This window comes from Aspergillus oryzae, chromosome 4 (assembly GCF_000184455.2).
Source record: "Aspergillus oryzae RIB40 DNA, chromosome 4".
Classification (NCBI taxonomy): domain Eukaryota; kingdom Fungi; phylum Ascomycota; class Eurotiomycetes; order Eurotiales; family Aspergillaceae; genus Aspergillus; species Aspergillus oryzae.
Genome location: NC_036438.1, coordinates 340453 through 356883, shown reverse-complemented (window position 1 = coordinate 356883; position 16431 = coordinate 340453). Strand labels below are relative to the sequence as shown.

The 16431-nt window shown below is 48.9% G+C and overlaps 7 protein-coding genes across 7 annotated transcripts; 1 reads left to right on the top strand and 6 right to left on the bottom strand.

Annotated features, from left to right (window-relative positions):
• Nucleotides 1–116: 116 nt before the first annotated feature.
• Nucleotides 117–1273, bottom strand: AO090012000148 (uncharacterized protein; the record flags this gene model as incomplete). Its single annotated transcript, XM_023236348.1, has 2 exons — nt 117–871; nt 1090–1273. 2 exons carry the CDS (start codon nt 1271–1273, stop codon nt 117–119), a joined length of 939 nt encoding a protein of 312 aa, XP_023091279.1.
• A 221-nt stretch (nt 1274–1494) lies between these two features.
• AO090012000147 (uncharacterized protein) lies at nt 1495–2211 on the bottom strand (the record flags this gene model as incomplete). Its single annotated transcript, XM_003189921.2, has 1 exon — nt 1495–2211. One exon carries the CDS (start codon nt 2209–2211, stop codon nt 1495–1497), a length of 717 nt encoding a protein of 238 aa, XP_003189969.2.
• A 1709-nt stretch (nt 2212–3920) lies between these two features.
• Nucleotides 3921–5331, top strand: AO090012000146 (uncharacterized protein; the record flags this gene model as incomplete). Its single annotated transcript, XM_023236347.1, has 2 exons — nt 3921–4202; nt 4267–5331. 2 exons carry the CDS (start codon nt 3921–3923, stop codon nt 5329–5331), a joined length of 1347 nt encoding a protein of 448 aa, XP_023091278.1.
• Nucleotides 5332–5690: 359 nt separating this feature from the next.
• Nucleotides 5691–6817, bottom strand: AO090012000145 (transcription factor domain-containing protein; the record flags this gene model as incomplete). The annotated part of the gene is made up of 3 exons (XM_023236346.1): nt 5691–6007; nt 6114–6352; nt 6435–6817. The coding sequence occupies 3 exons, from the start codon at nt 6815–6817 to the stop codon at nt 5691–5693; spliced, it is 939 nt and encodes a 312-aa protein (XP_023091277.1).
• Nucleotides 6818–6865: 48 nt separating this feature from the next.
• AO090012000144 (fungal specific transcription factor domain-containing protein) lies at nt 6866–7519 on the bottom strand (the record flags this gene model as incomplete). Its single annotated transcript, XM_023236345.1, has 1 exon — nt 6866–7519. One exon carries the CDS (start codon nt 7517–7519, stop codon nt 6866–6868), a length of 654 nt encoding a protein of 217 aa, XP_023091276.1.
• Nucleotides 7520–8939: 1420 nt separating this feature from the next.
• On the bottom strand, nt 8940–9481 carry AO090012000143 (uncharacterized protein; the record flags this gene model as incomplete). The annotated part of the gene is made up of 3 exons (XM_001727150.3): nt 8940–8996; nt 9047–9126; nt 9181–9481. 3 exons carry the CDS (start codon nt 9479–9481, stop codon nt 8940–8942), a joined length of 438 nt encoding a protein of 145 aa, XP_001727202.1.
• A 5849-nt stretch (nt 9482–15330) lies between these two features.
• AO090012000141 (uncharacterized protein) lies at nt 15331–15867 on the bottom strand (the record flags this gene model as incomplete). Its single annotated transcript, XM_003189920.2, has 2 exons — nt 15331–15375; nt 15430–15867. 2 exons carry the CDS (start codon nt 15865–15867, stop codon nt 15331–15333), a joined length of 483 nt encoding a protein of 160 aa, XP_003189968.2.
• Between the last annotated feature and the right edge of the window lie 564 nt (nt 15868–16431).

Genomic DNA, 16431 nt, shown 5'->3' with positions numbered 1-16431 from the left:
CGCTGATCGTTCACTGAAAACTGAATTAATTTCTGTACAACTAGAACACGAGCCAAGCTTGGCAAGGCATACATATATACAACAGCGACCTTCAACTCGCATTTATGCTCCCTACATTAAGCCAGCTCAAGACGCAATGCATCGTACTGGACATACACTGTCCCCGGGAGAACCGCCGTTTCGTAGTCCGTGGCATTACGCGGGAGATGCAAGGTGAGCACATTATTCCCAACGTTCAGCCAGTCGGCGGGGAATTCCATGCGCGACCGAACCTGGTAGCAGCTGACAGCAGAGCGGACAATGCAGCTGCTGGACTGGTTGAAACCGACTAACAAAGTCAGCGGCTCCTTCTGCTCGTTGATGTAGCTTTCCAACGCAAGATTAGCGTAGGGCTCAGTCGCGTTGTACACGTCTGTATTGCCAGCTGCGGTCTTGGCGCCGGCTAGTTGGATAGTCAGCGTGGCAGTCTTGCGTTGCTGCAGCTGCTTCTTGTCCAAGGAGAAGTTGATCGTCCAGTCGTGTGTGGTGTCATATTCGACGTCGGGGTTTTCAGGGGTCGGACCGTACACCGACCAGTGCACGGTGTTGAAATCGACGGCAGGGTCGCTGCTGCCGATGGTATAGTTGACACCATTGGGGAAGTCCTGCTGCCAGTCATACGCTCCCCAGTAGATAAAGTGCTGGGGAGGGTGCAATGGGTGTGTTGGGTCTGGTGCGTCGCCGTGGAGGAATTCGCCCGAGGACTTGTCGGGGGTTCCCAGTCGCCAGACCTCGACACCAGCGGACTCCTGTTCCCAAGTCTCTTGCACCTTGGTTACCTTCCTGGCTTGCACCTCGACGCCATCATGCACGAAGTCGCCGAAGATACCGTCTGCAAAGACAGTCAAGCGGTATTTGCCTTCCTTGACGTGGTCCAGTTGGAAAGTTCCGTCCTGGCCCATCTCGGCCCAGTATTGATGCGACGAAGCCTCCACCGAGTTGTCTTGGAAGTATTGTCCGTCAACCGTCAGAATTGCGATGGGTCGCGTTGAACCCTTGGGAAGCTTAACTTGTCCTTGTACGCTGCCGCGCTTGCTAGAGGGAGCATACCCGATGACATGCTTGGCAATGGAGTCGTAGAAGTCAGCGTTCCATCCTGGGTCGGCAAGGGTCTCAGCCTCCGATCGCAAATCTTCCAGAGATGACTCAGAGCCCTTTCCACCGTTGAAGAGATAATATTGGGGACCAAAGGTGCGGTCGAAGCCATTGGTGATGTTTGGCGTTCCTTCTCCATGGTGGTTCGACACGAGATAGTTGTAAACGATTCCGTCGACTGTCAGGTCGGAGTGTAAGGGTCCCTAAACTGGTCAGCGGCGCGTTACAAACTTGGATTGATCTGCTAACGTACACCGTAGTATGTGTCCTTGGTGTTCATGACGAGCCATGCTCCATACGTAGTGCCGTTCGAGTTGGTTCCATCGGCATATAAACCGTGGACACTGTTATCTCGCCACACTATTGCAAATTAGCTGATGCAGCATACCAGTATGTTTTAAAGAGGCCCATACAGTTAGAGAAGGTATATTTGGTGAAATACTCCGAGAATTGAGTGTAGTATGCATCATTCGGGGTATTGTTGAAGCGCCACGTTGCATCCTGCACGACAACCTCGTTCGCGATTGCTTCCTTGCTGGGGAGGGGAGCCGTCTGAGCCTCACTGGATGTCAGGTGTGTCCATAGCTCAGTATTTGGGCGGAAGAGAGTTCGAAATTCTTGCAAGTTGCGCAAAAACGGTGTCGTCTCGTTGTAGTACGCCAAGCGGCTAAACGTATGCAGACCGGTCTCGCCGTCTCGGAGGAACCAATATTGCTGAAACTGCTGTCCTGTCGGCGTGTATGTGTCGTTTAAGATGACGCCAGCATATTTTGTCCCAGTCGAATCGGTTCCCTGGACTACCTCCAAACGAGGGTCGGTACTGCCAGCAGTGTAGAAGCCGGAGGGTATACAGTAGCAATCAAGATACGGACCAACACCGGTATTGCCCGATATGGGCCCAAGAAGGTCCTGGCCATCGAGGAAGAGCTCCGAGACGCGACCTTTATCTTTCGCAAAGGTGGATGTCAATCGGTCATTGGCCAGGGTGATTGTACTGTTGTCCTCCGTGACCTTCAGCGCTGCAGATGCAACGGAGGCGCAGGCAGAGGCCACGCCAAGGGAAGTGCGGAGACGCATATTGTGATGGTCAACGTTCTGTAGCTGTCAGCCGAACAAATGGCGCCATGCAACAGTTCTCGTCTTGAGGAAGGGACATTCCGGCATTTATAGCTAGCGTAAAACTTCACCAGCCCCATTACCGGCGGTTATTATCCCGAGAGGAGCTAGTTTATATGAAGAAGGCATGGTGCCACTCCGACCAGGGGCACGAAGCTTGACCAAACTTACGGCCATGTGGACCTCGCCAGACCGACGTAACTTGCGGAGCCCCGGAAACCACCCCGTAAGTAGTCTGGGGCACAAATGCGGGGGCTCAATAGCGCACTAGTTTCCACTCATCGGATTGATGGAAAAACCCCTCGGACCACATTCACCCGAGGGCATGAAGCTTGACTAGACAATTTCAGACAACGGTGTGGCCCACGGAGCTTTAATCCCCGCAATCACTGTCTTGCGTAAACCAAATCACTGCAATATAATTTAATTCGGTCGGACATCTCTCGCGAAATTGATAGAGGACCGAACTAAGCGCGGCGAACGCTTTCGCATAATTAACAAAAGAATGTGGACATCACAACTCCAAGTCTGATCGTAAGCTGGCCCTCTTGACTTCGACCTTAGGAGGAAAATCGCCGACCCTAAATATGGGAACAGCTAGCTTTCCTCGCAAGCATGGACGACCTACACAATGAGCCATACCAGGAAAGTCTTTATGATCACCCCTAGGCATTGAGGCGTACACGCTTTGGCCATAGCTCCCGTGATCCAGCTTTATGGAAGAAAGTGATGCCAAATATATTAGCCTCAACTATCACGTCTCGATATAGCGAAGGAATGCATATGCTAAGCGTATACTTTCGCTAATGATGGCCAAAAGTGTATCATGAGGTATATATCGGTTGGAATTGTGACAGGAAGACAGGCTGAGCATTGAGAAACTGCATGTCGAGAGGTTGTCGTGGGATATATCTAAGAGCAGATCCACCCTTTAATCGCTGTGTTTCAGTGAACGATGGGATTGTTGAAATGGCTTCCGAAGTCTTATCGTAAGATGATCTATGCCGTTAGCAATCTCCAGCGTGTCTGTGGGTCTATAGCGGAATGAACTAATGGATGCTGAGTACAAGGAAGACCAGCTTTGGGTCGCTTCAAGCAGGGATTAACGTCTGCACCCTTTGATTAGGTACCCGATCGATTGAAAGGGATATCCTATCTCTTCAAAAAGCCTCACGAGTCGTGAACAGTTCTTTCATTTTATCGGGAGCGGCACTTCAATCACCACAACCCGATGCACATTTGATCCACAGAGTCGTAATTAGTGCAACTCTTCACATGCCACATCACCATTCTGTATGATCTCGATCAAAAGGAACATTAAGACCAACACTTGGGCGCTAGTGGGACCAATGATCCTTGCGTAAGCATGCCAAGCCTGCAGCTCGCTGCAAGCAGTTAATAGTTCTTGACAACGAAACAAGGGCCCCAATACTGCGCTGTGCTGGTACATAGATCTGCCTTTCCCGCGAGGAGCAGATTCTTGGAATCGTTGGTATTTGTGAACCAGTAGTTGCGAAACCCTATCTTGTTTATTCCTTGGCAGTAGTTGCCATTCCACTGCGACCCAATATCATAACGCGGAAGTATCTACTGTCTGCATTTTTCTCCGTGCTTCGAAATCAGACTGTCCACCTTGGAAGATGTCACACATTACTTCAAACCCTGATGAAATGGTGGGGAAAGCGGAAAAAAGTAGTTGGGAAGCGTCTCTCCCTCTCGAGGGCGTATATCCCGCGGTTCCTACCCAGCAGGCTGAAGACATGTCCAGCCACCCCGATAATCCACGTAATTGGCCAATTTGGAAAAAGAATGTTCAAATCCTAATGGTCGCTTTTCATTCGATGGTGGCGACCTTCATGGCTGCAGGGATTATCCCAGCATTTGATTCTATGGCTGAAGAGTATGGCGTGACAGTGCCCGAGGCGAGCTATCTAACATCGATACAAGTCCGTGTTCCTATTACCACCACATGCATATACAAGTTTGAGCCGGAAACGCTGATATATGCCACGACAGATCCTGGTGTTGGGGCTCACACCGTTCCTTTGGAAACCGATTACCTGCATTTACGGTCGATACCACGTGTCGCTGGTCTCCGTTCTGGGTAGTCTGGCCTGCAATATTGGTGGAGCCAGGTGCACAACGTACGGAGCACAGATGGCGACACGGGTTCTCACTGCGATACTCATCTCACCCCCGATTGGCATTGGAAGTGGTGTCATCACTGAGCTCTGTGAGCCTGAAGAAAGAGCACAGAAGCTGGGTTGGTGGACATTGATGACCACTCTTGGGACTCCGGCGGGGCCGTTTATCATGGGTTTCGTCGCAAAGCATATTGGTTTCGAGTGGATTTATTGGATATATGTGATGATAAACTTCGCGCAGTTCCTCGCTTACCTACTGCTGGGCGAGGAGACGATGTATGTCGCCGGGGATGCTGGCGATGGGAAGGGTGGTCCCACGAGCAAGTTTATCCCCCGCCGAATCGATCCACGCCCTCTAAAACCTCGCGAGTTCATAGAGTCGATCTTCCTGTACCGGTATCCGCGAATTTTGATTCCTACGATTGCTCAATGTGTTGTCTTTTGCTATGCCAATACGGCCATCATCGTTGAGATGCCCATCGCCTTTGGCCAAAAGTTTCATTTCGACGCTCAGCAGATCGGACTGCAGTATATTGCAGTTATTATCGGAAGTCTTATCGGGGAACAAGTGAGCGGGCCTATGTCAGACTGGTTTATGAAAGCTCTCAGTCAAAGACGAGGCTACTTCCGACCGGCTGATCGCTTATGGCTTTCGTATATTGGGTTCGCAACCGTCATTGCGGGACTCTTGACATGGGGATTCCAACTGGACAATGCCACATCCTGGAATGTCACTCCCTGTGTAGGTGCGGCTATTGCGAGTTTTGGCAATCAGATCCTGACCACGATTCTCATTTCGTTCGCGGTGGATTGCTACAAGGATCAATCGACCGACATTGGTGTGTTTGTCAACTTCGTCCGCCACGTTTATGGTTTTGTAAGACATATTCAGACCCTGCGATATCATATCACCCACGAAGCTAATATCGAATCCTAGATCGGTCCGTTCTATTTCCCTCCCATGTTCAAAACGCTGAACCTGGGTGGGGCTGCGGGCGTCATGTGCGCAATCATTGGCGTGTGTGCTTTGGGCCCTATCGTAGCGATGCATATTGTTGCCAGTCGTAGAAGTCAATGACGGATGGATTCAACGAACTGTATGGAAACACGATGTATGAACTAGCGTTGATTCACCTTAGCAAGGCCCAGACGGAAGGCAGAACGTCACAGATGTATAAGGATGCGTGCCTCGAAGGCAAGCCTGTTTCCATCGTAGGGAAGATGAGTAATGTGAAACGCTTCCTGATACAGTTCACTGGCTATCTTCACATAGCATAGAGAATCCAGACCAACGCTTTAGTGTAAGTTACTGGGCACACTGTTCAACCATGACATGTCCTGGAAATCCGGCCAATCAAAGCCTTCCATGAAGATAGCATTCATGCCCTCTCCAAGAGACATGTCATCGATTGCATTAGACGCCGCACTTTGTTGCTGATGACTGGCGGATGGTTCATGAGATGGGGGCCGTTCTGACACAACTCTCTCGTAGAGGATTTCTAGAGCCGCTACACATCGGCGTGCGGATGTGCTGTAACTTTGGTACTTCCTAAGAATTTCCAAAGCACAGTTCCAAGACCTTGTAATTGCCGCTTCGGTCACTTCGTCCAGGACTGCGGGACAAAGGTAGCCTGCTATTAAAACTGTGGCAGCTGTGTAAACATCTATTCTTCATTAGTCTCTGCCGAGAGTCGAACATCGGCCGGTTCTTTAACTCACAGAGGATGTTGTACCACCAAGCTGGAAGAGGGCCGGATGAGCCGTCCGCTGGGATGTTCTCGTAAATGAGTTCGATTACTTCTTGAGCTACCTTGACGCATATAGCTGAGCACTGCCAGGCGATTCGTTGGGGAAGTGAATCGCCGAGTGAAACGAGAGAATCAGGGACCGTGATATCGCGAGCTGCACAGTACCTGGATAATATCGGACGAAACAGGAGCATACGGACATGCAGAAATCTATGAAATGAGAAAGTGAGCCACTAGTTCTCACTGCACCATATGACTTAAGGTAACAAAAGTTGACATGGGGCAACCGTACCTCGCTCTAAGAACCACACTCTGGTGGTGAAACACAACATCGGTAGAGCTAGCTGGTGAATACCCCCGTAGATGTGACGGAAGACTTTGGCTCCACTTGGATAGAGCTCGATCAAGTTCAAAGATCGTTCGCTCACCCTGATTATTTTCTTTGTTGAAATATAAATCATACATGTCCTCTGGATTCTCTTCGGGGACAGGTTTGTATAAGCTCAGTAAGATATCGTTCATGATTTCGTACAACTCAAGTGACTTGGCATAGAATGCCATCACAGATGGCTGATCGGCTGGCTGTGTGGCTTCGACGCCTGAAGCTGTCGGAATGTATTCCTCATCCACTGTGGCGGGCAAGGGTACTGATTCACAGGATGCTTTCGATATCATTGCGGGTCGTCCGAATGTCATGGAGATGACTCTACTCAATGTTAGACATTACAAATTCAATAAGTGAGGCACGCCATACCTATCCATCAGCACACATCCGTGCCATATTTTACGTGCTAGCTGCTGCTCCTGTGGACTCGGGAGTCGGGCAATAGTTTGCGGAAGATGCAAGCCTAAGCTTTGGGCATTTCGTATAGCCAGACCCGTAACGATCCAACACTGGTGCGCTGAGTCAGTGCTTTGTAGGTACTGCGCCATCAAAAGCAGACATTGAATGAGGGCAGCAGACCCTGTGTCCCAAAGGTTGAACTGGAGAAGATCCTTTGCGCGTGAAAAGAATGCGTCTGCGGATGCCTCGCGCTCCTCAGGGGGTATAAAGTCAGCTAGCTGGCAGGCTAGAGCAAAGATGACGTTAAATGTACACATGAGCATAGATTCGTCACTTTCGAGAGGTTCACCCGTCCAGACCTTCTCATATTCGGCCCGCAACCGGATACCATCAACAAGCGGGTAGAGGGGAAATACGAAAGACCAATAAACTCCCATCAGGCTATCTGCCGTCTTTCTCGGTGGGAGGACATAGTTCTGAACGCTAGTAGGTTTTTCCGATCTCGTGCTCATGAGACCTGGGGCATGGGATGCTCCGAGAATGGTGTCTGATGTTCGCCGGTGGGGTGAGGTGACTCTTCTGTCGACGGCCATCTTGATCTGATGCATAAAGCTAGCAGCACTAGAGCTGCCAAAGAAGCCTTGCGTCGGGCGTTCTTCTTCGACCGCACCCATCATTGCATTCACACCGTGCGCTCGTTGACGTGTCTGAACCTGTCCGGGTACATAACCAGCAGTTCTTCCGGAAGAGCTTCGACAAGCACTAGCCGACGGGGAATCGTCGCCTCCACTGGCATCCGCGGGGATACAAGTTGCTATCCGATGGCGATCCTCCGAAACTGACGATGATGGGGTGAACTGAGTTGCTACAGGAGCGCCAAATGATGGCACCGGGCTATATGACAGGGTGGGCGCCTACTGATATAGTCAGATCACCACGAATGGATACTTACCCGCTTGGGAACATATATTTTTAGGGATTCATATGGATATTTGCTTACTTGAACTTGGTCTGAGCTCTCCGGTTCCACACTTTCCACACTCGTTGGTGCCTTTGCCGGAGTACGATGCGGACCCTGTAGAAACTTGAGCCGACTCTCCAAGGTATTAATATAGCTTCACCTCAGAAACTTGTTAGCCTTCAATTAAGCATAACTCAGAAAACCCAGAAATGATGGATGAAGTCGCCTACGAGTGTGGACTTGGCTTACTTTCGCATAGCAAGCTTTTGCTTTCCAGTGTAAACACATTGCACTCCCGGATCTGCTTTTTTCGTGCATGGTCCACACTCTACGAGGAGAGCAAGGTCAGAAATCCGGTATCAATTCCGGTGCGCTCCAAGGCATTCATCGTAAGATAAACATACCGGGTTGTGCGCCGTCACACCGGATCTTCCGAACACGGCATTCATCGCAAGCCACGGCTATTTTGCGCCGCTTGCTCGGACGACCGGCGTCTTTTGCAGCACTCGGAGCTTTTCTAGAGGTCGAATTATCCATGGGGCCGGGTTGTTGAATAAGCCGAAACGACACACTCATGGATGGAAGTGTAAGTGCGGGATGGAAACGCATCCGAAGGGGGAACACGCTTGGCGAGCGGAAAGCTCGGGTGCGGTTCCGGGAGCAGCCTGAGGCAACCGTTCGAATATATGACCATGAGTATCTGCTCGAAATTCATATAGGAGATGCTCCAATGATAAAGCAGTGCACAGTAGGATGAACGGATGTCTTTACATCAAAGCATCTGCAATGGAACTACACGAGGGGATAACCAATTCATAATAATGACAGTGATATTGAATTTCAATTATTAACAAATGGGCACTCTAGGATGCATAGGCATGCCACAAAGATAAACAGCTAGAGTGTACAGAATAGGCGAAACAAGCCATATATCTCAAATCATTTGTGCACAAATCGCGAAAACGCTGACGATCTTGGTCCAGCGGCGAGGACCAGAAGAGCGACATTATGTCCAATGCTGCGCGGGATTTCGTAGCCAAATGGCGAGGCGATTACAGACCATTGCTGAGAAGGCAAGGAGCCTGGAGGTTGAGGTTGAGGAGGCCGCTCTGCTCCATGTTAGTATCCTAATCAAGAGAAGATACACTGCAATGCTTACCTGGTAGTTGTCGCCCTTGGCGTTCTGCTGGCAGCAACCGATGCTGGTCTGGCATTGCTTGTTGAGGGCAGAAACAAGACCTGTATCACTGGTTAGTCATTGCTAATATGTAAATGTAGATGTCGAAAACTTACCACTGCAAGCGCCAGGCTCGCCACCAACAAGGTTGTTAAGAACGCCACCCAGGCCCTCACCGAGGAGGCCACCGAGAAGTCCCTCGTTCACAGTTGTGGTCTTGGAGGTGTCGATCTGGTCGCAGCAGACGGGGTGGTTGCCCTTAGCACTGCAAGCGTCTGTGAAGGCCTTCTGCTGGGTCTGGTTGATAACCGGGGCGTTACCGTTGCCGGCAGCAGCAGCAGCACCGGGCACAGGAGCGGAACCAGGAGCGGCCATGGCGGCGGTGGCGAAGAGAGCAGCGACAGCGAAGAACTTCATTTTGATGGTTGGGTTGGGCTGGTTAGATGCTTTGAAGCAAATTATTGTAAAGGAGTGAAGCTCAAGGAGTGATGCTTTGCTTGAATAGCTGATTGTGTTTGTGATGAAGAAAGATTTGGGAGGGATCCGATGTCCCTTTTATAACTTTTTCGAGCGAGGCCCAGACATATGCTTTCTTCTGCTTTTAGCATTTAAGATCATGAATATCCCATAGTTGGTGTGGTTAGCTCCATCTCATTTCCATCGCTCGTAAACCCTTGCATAATCATCAGGGGTCTGGCTGGACTATCGACGATCCCCGCATTGATTGGTGCTTAGGATCGAGCCAGGGGCTGGATGGAGCTCCATAGCCTCCACTCAAGTAATATTAGCTCTGCATATGCAGGACGCCAATATCCAGATGGTCCCTTCTTACACCGCAGGAACTCAGTGGGGGCCTATAAACCTAGCTGGCTGTCGCTAAGGAGTGAAATGTGATATATCAGTTCTGGACTTTGACCGCTGTTGACTTTCCCCAGACACGAACATGCCAAGAGATGAAAACCTTCATCTGACAAAAGGTACGCAAGAATCATCTAGGGATACCCTCTTGCACCAATAAAATGACTGATTGTACTGGAGTTTTTGAAGCTTTGTTACGGTAGGGTAATACATTTACGACCCCAGTCTGGGGGCGAACCATACCTTTAATCTTGAACATGGTTCTTAGTCACGTTCTAGCTAATTTCGCAAAGTATTATTGTGGTTTCGTTATGGGGTCAATAGGGTTTGTTGGCATTTCGTTACGCAAATCTATGTACCCGTTTTCCCATCATATTGATATGGAATTTCCCAGGAGCTATATGCTGAATCATGATCCGACTAGATCTGAGACACTGCCTTGCTTGAATTCCGGGGCCGATCTTCGATCCGGCAGATTCATAGCAATCAGGCTAACCTTGTTGTCTCGCCAGCTCATTATGCTGTGTTGCTGTCTCAGTGTCACACTGATCGGTAGTTCCTACACCCGATTGAGCAGCTCGGCTCGAGCAAGACGCCTCTTTCAAGGGCTAAGGCATAGTATATCCGCATACCTGTGTGTTTGAGATTACCAGCGCGAGTCAATTTCCTGTGTAAGTGGAAAGGCGCCTCATTCCTTATAGATCTCTGTATTATTGGCTATCTTATCTAGAGCTAGCTTTTCTCGCTACCTAGAGTTATGGGCCCGATTAGTAGCCGGAAGAACCAACTTTCCAGATCACTTAGGGCCGGTTATCAGCTGCCGTCTAGAGTGGACTTATCTAAATCATTTCTCTTCGTTTCAGAGAAGAATAGATAATAGGAAAGCCAGGTGGTATTTGGAACTGCGAACAGAGAGAATTGATGTTGACAAGGTCCAAATAGTGGATATCAAACACTCTCAGCTCAACTTTACCATGATATGACTCCGTTTCTTTGAGTAAACCTGGTAAAACTGGACTTATACTTCATTCTCACTTTGTTAAAAGCATATATACCTGCTCATGGAATAGTCTAGTACATACGACCATAGGGTGTGGAGAACAGGGCTTCCCGTCCGCTCAGCCGTACTTAAGCCACACGCCGGGAGGTTAGTAGTTGGGTGGGTGACCACCAGCGAATCCCTCCTGTTGTATGTAATGTTATTTTTTGTACATCTCTCGAAGAGAGAGGTGTGTGACTTTCTAGCTTATACTGTAAGTTGTAGACAGTTGGTACAAAGACCGATTGATGCCCGGAATTTGGTTGAACCCGTACTCGAGATGCGCATCCTGTTGCTTAGGATGTAGAAAATCTATAGCCTAACTACAGCATCCGTAATTAGTTTAGATACAATGATTTGTCAGGAGATATATACGTTCAATCCTTCTGTAAAACCTAGTTCACTTCATCTGATATACTATCGTCTTTGGCACATCTGGATAAGCTTATCTTTGTTCGTTCGGATATCAAAGTCGCCAAATTATTATAATTACTTCTTCAAGTCACGGGTCTATCTTTCCTAATCATCCTAATCAGTAATCACTGTAAAAGGTTTACTAAGTATGTCTAGATAGGATGACAGGGTTGGTGAACACCTCTACTCAGTCTCCATATATATATATATATATATGAGAACCAACTAAGCATATACTAAGCCCATGTTAGGCTCCCACCCAATCGAACAATCAGGATGCCCTCTGATACGAACACCTTATGGCGAACATACCCAGGTCCCGTTCTTTCTAATATAGCACCGTTTAGTAGACCTGATCACCTTGCTTCATCTTCTTCAATTCCTCTGCGGACTCTGGCTCGCCATCAGACTAGAATACGATCGCCAATCACCTTCCTCCTAGGGCATTATGACAACAGCTTAAAGTCCAAACTGCACCTTATCTAGCATTATCTCTACACGTTGTAGAAAGGAGCGTATATGCTCCGTATATCTGATCAGTAGAGCTCACCCCATTTCGGTCACAGTGAAGGCATGCCAGACCTGTCATCGGATGTTCATCCGATTAGCTGGAAGAGTTGCAGTGCCCACACCAGGTTTCTGAGGTCAATGCAGACTTTGACACCGCTTGTGATTCTAGAGCTGTATACTAACAAAATTGGAGATCGCTATTTGGAATGATAATGGTCGCCTGAGCTGCCTTGGACATAGAGGGAAAGAGCTCAAAGGGTAATAGAATAATCGCTAACCTGGTGCCCAAAGTGACATGTGATATGTCTTACAATAGTTGATGGAGCCCCTATACAATGCATAGCTATGGAGACATATTGAGGAAGGAAAGATGTAGTAACATGTTTGCATACTATTCTAGCTCACTACGTAGAAACAAGCAGTATGAGGGTGCGTATGACTAGACCCCGGCAACAAAGACCTCACTTGTACTCTTCTACGAACATCATACTACGTACGTTCCAATCCAAGATCACCTGATGGGTGTTGAGGGTGAAAAACAGTGCTATTGTTCAAAAATAAATCTCATCAGGTGACCAAGCTACAGCCCTAAATCATCCAAAGATATATCAGAAACTTCAATCCCCAAACAGCAACCCACAGACCCAGCCCCCCAAAAGCCGAAGTGCCATAAATCAGGATAGTCACTACAATGTGGGCCTAGAATCCCCACACAAAGATCCCGCCAAAATTTTGAGATACAGTCGGTAGTCTGGGCTCCGACCAATTTCCTGCAAGTTAAGTTACTCAAAAAGCCACTGCCCTTGAACTAGAATGAGGTTGCCGATCACTGGGGTGTCTTGGGTGAGGGAAATACTTTTTAGGACTGTTGATGTGCTGTATCATATTCAGGGGGCTGAATTGATTGAACGTTCGTTCGTGCAGCGATATTATAGGTTTGGGTATTACGGGATAAAATTAACCTCGCGCGTTGGGTTAACACGGAGTCGATTATGGATTACCGGATCTGGAGTTGTGGAGAAAAAGGTTGGGGAAGGTGAGGGAGCTAGACGAACACCCCTTGCATATCGGCTATTGAGCGGCGGTTCCTGCATTGGAAGTCAAGGCCAAAGAGATAGTGATGTACGTTTGGTTATTTTTATTTATTTACGGGATTTGATTTTTTTTTGTTTCCGTTTTGATAAATCTCTCCAAAGAATAACTGAAAATCATCTGCACTACAATTCTATCGTATATTGATATCTAGACTGCAATATCTCAGCTACAACGCCAGTAAAAGAACAAAATGAACCATGATATATGTATGGCGTACGCCACATTGACCCGAGATGCGCTCGAAACAGCAATACGTCACCAGCTGAAAGACTCCTCGATGTACCGGACCCCTTGATAACCTTGCCGCATGGTTCGGTACACCGCAGTTCTAACTTCATCAGCCATAGCAGGGGGACCGCACATCAACACAGCAGCCGAGCAATCACTGAGCTGCGCTTCATGAGCGTGGCCTAGAACAAGGGCCTGCAGATCAGGTCGCCCATGACCAACCTCGATAGCCTTCCCCGAGAGTTCTTCGCGTAGCGTTGAGTATGCGTCCGAATCCCTCGCTGCAGTGGCTGAGGTCACGTAAAATGAAGCCCGGAAATCATCTCGAGCGAGGGCTGAACTCAGTTCTCGAGTGGCGACTTCTCGGACGAACGCCTCCTGTCGACTCGTCCAGACTAGATAGATATTTTGGATGCGGGTCGGACTTTCCGCTTCATCTGTGCTGCTACATCTGGCGAGATGGTCTTGGATGTACGGTACCGCTGCGGCAATTCCTGTCCCGCCTGCGATCAATAGGATTGATTCGTATTCCCACAGGGGGAACTGTTCGCCATAGGGGCCTTCTAAAAGTATCGTTGTATCCAAAGTCCGACCGTGCGATTGTACGCATTGTTGACGGAGATGGCGCGTCCAGCCGTCGAAGGGTCTGATCCAGAAGACAAGTCGCAACCTCTGCGGCTCATCGAGCGATGGTACATCTTCTTGGGGAGTCCGTGAGCCAGACGAGCTGTCGGAGAGTAGAGGTACCTGCGTCACATCTACGGTGTTATCGTCCTTCGCAAGTGAGGGCGTTTTTATCTGGGATGTAGGAAGTCCGGTCTCGTAGGACCATGACCCCAAAGTAAATGGATGGTTTTCCCAGCCCGTAAACCGGAATGGCTGGTAAAGATAATAGTATTGCCCGGGCGTAGGCTGGAGTCGACTAGACCCGGGGATAACCTCTAGTCGAATGACATCAGAGGCCTCGTCATAGGTTGCTGAGCTTTGTGTGTATTGGATGCTTTTTCCAACATTGGTGCGTACATGGAGGTTATAGTAGACTAGTCGGATCACGCGTAGCAGTCTGTCCGCTGCCCAAAAGCCGACAGCAGGCCATAACCATATCCAATACTCATGGTCTTCAAAAATGATCGTATGACTGTCACACGCATTTGTCAGAAAGAGCTATGGGAGCTACGGGCAAGTAGAATTACGTACTAGAAGCAACCGACCAACGCTGCGATCGAGAAAAGGATGTGTAGCACGAGGAATGTTTCGTATGTCCTTCGACGGAACCATTCGATGGCGAAGGGTGACACCAGGATCATTGCGACCGTGCCCTATGCTACATTAGTTCAGTGATGTGACTTTTTACAACGATGCACCTACTATCGTTCCCCAGAGGAGGTACGGCTTCTGAAGCTTCTTCCACGCATTACCGTCTATACATCATGTCAATGAATGAAGTGAGGCACTGATGATTGTACTTACTCTGAATAAACAAAACCAAATAGAGCAACGTGTGAACGACCGCCTGGATGGTCGCGATCCAGGCAACATGGCGGTGAAACAGGTTGAACGTGGCGAAGCTCCAGCCCGTCGCCCAGATGAAGACATTATTACGCCCTGCAAAAAGCCATATGAGAGGAATATTGGCGAATGAAAGGATGCCGGTGCGGTCCGCCACGTAGCGTATAAGTTGGGCGGAGATTTGGGGCCAGCTACATAAAATGTTAGTACGACATCGCACAGAATATTCTGGTCAACGCACTATATATTGTCGGAAAAGATCCGGTAGCTCACAGAGGATAGGACAGAGCTGAGTACCCAAAAAAGAACAACAATGATTGCTTCTACACGAGTGGGAAATGTCCACCAGAGTAGATATCGACCTCCCGATGGCAATGGACTGGAGGTAATGATATAGGTCTGTATCCAGTGGTATACAGTGGCAAAGGGCGTATATAGGATACGTGAGAGTGCAGATCGGCTGACATCTACGCGAATGCGCTTCGATAGTAGTAGATATTGAATTAACCGGTGGAAGATTCCAATCGAGAGAATGAGTGCCCAGAAGAGATATCCGGCAAGGCTGTGGGCGTTAGTTAGGTACGAGTGGATATTCAGAAAAGCGGATTATGTCTTACCCATAGGCGGAATGGGTCCAGACCTCAAATTCCCAAGTATCCTGTCAAGCTGCGGTATTAGTGCGAGAGCGTGACGCTGCTGCCGAGATACCTACGATTGTTCGGAATGTACGATGATAGAACGAAGGCGAGAGGAGAACAGGGTAATCAACTGGCTCCGACGGAGAAATTTCACCATAGTCGACCGTTCTCATTTGATTAATAGCATCCTCAGTCAGATTGGCGGCCAGAGCGTCTCGTGGTATTAGATTAACATGGCCGAACTGTTGACAGGAGTATTGGAGCTGAGCGAAACCTGCCGCTCGCTCAGATGGATCGCAGAATACATCGGCAGCAGCATAGATGGAGGTAACTGTCCACGGATTTTGACAGCGCGACCCATAGAATCCTCGAGGGACTTCGGGGGGTGTGGCAAATGGAATATACCCACACGCTGTGTACACTGCCGTCACACAGCGCTCGTTGACAGGAGAAACCTTGCTGTAGGTAAACGACGCATATAGCACCAACAATAGCCAGGCTTGGAGCAGCATGACTATATCAGAGGTAGGAAATGCCCGAGGGAAGGAGAAGCAAAGGAAGAGACGTTAAAAGTAGCGGGGCATATGACTGATCCTCCTAGCGTGATCTGACCAGCCAAGCCATACGAAGGGATTTTTGGACCCACACGAGAAAATGCACTGTTAGCTTGAATGGGAAATGGGAGGAGGGGAGAACATGGGGAGACTTGGATGTATCTAGATACACTTGAGAATCAAAAGGAGTCCATCAAGAGCCTCGCTCCAACGAACTCTAGACTGATTGAGATGAGTATCGGCATTATCTGATGGCACTTCTCTCTCATCATCGGATCGATTGACCCTGACCGCTTTATCTAATCTGATCCTCCATCTGATAGCAGCGCTGTGTGCCGATTGGCCGAGGTGCGAGGTGAAGTGGAGCAAGCACAGACACCTGACACATCAGGCAATAGCGGAATTGATCGTTGCCGCAGGCATTAATCACTCATACAATGTTAAACTTGTCTTGTTGCGAGATACCTGGAGTTAAAAAACAATAAAGCTCAGATATATTAATTGATCTCTTGATTGACAAAA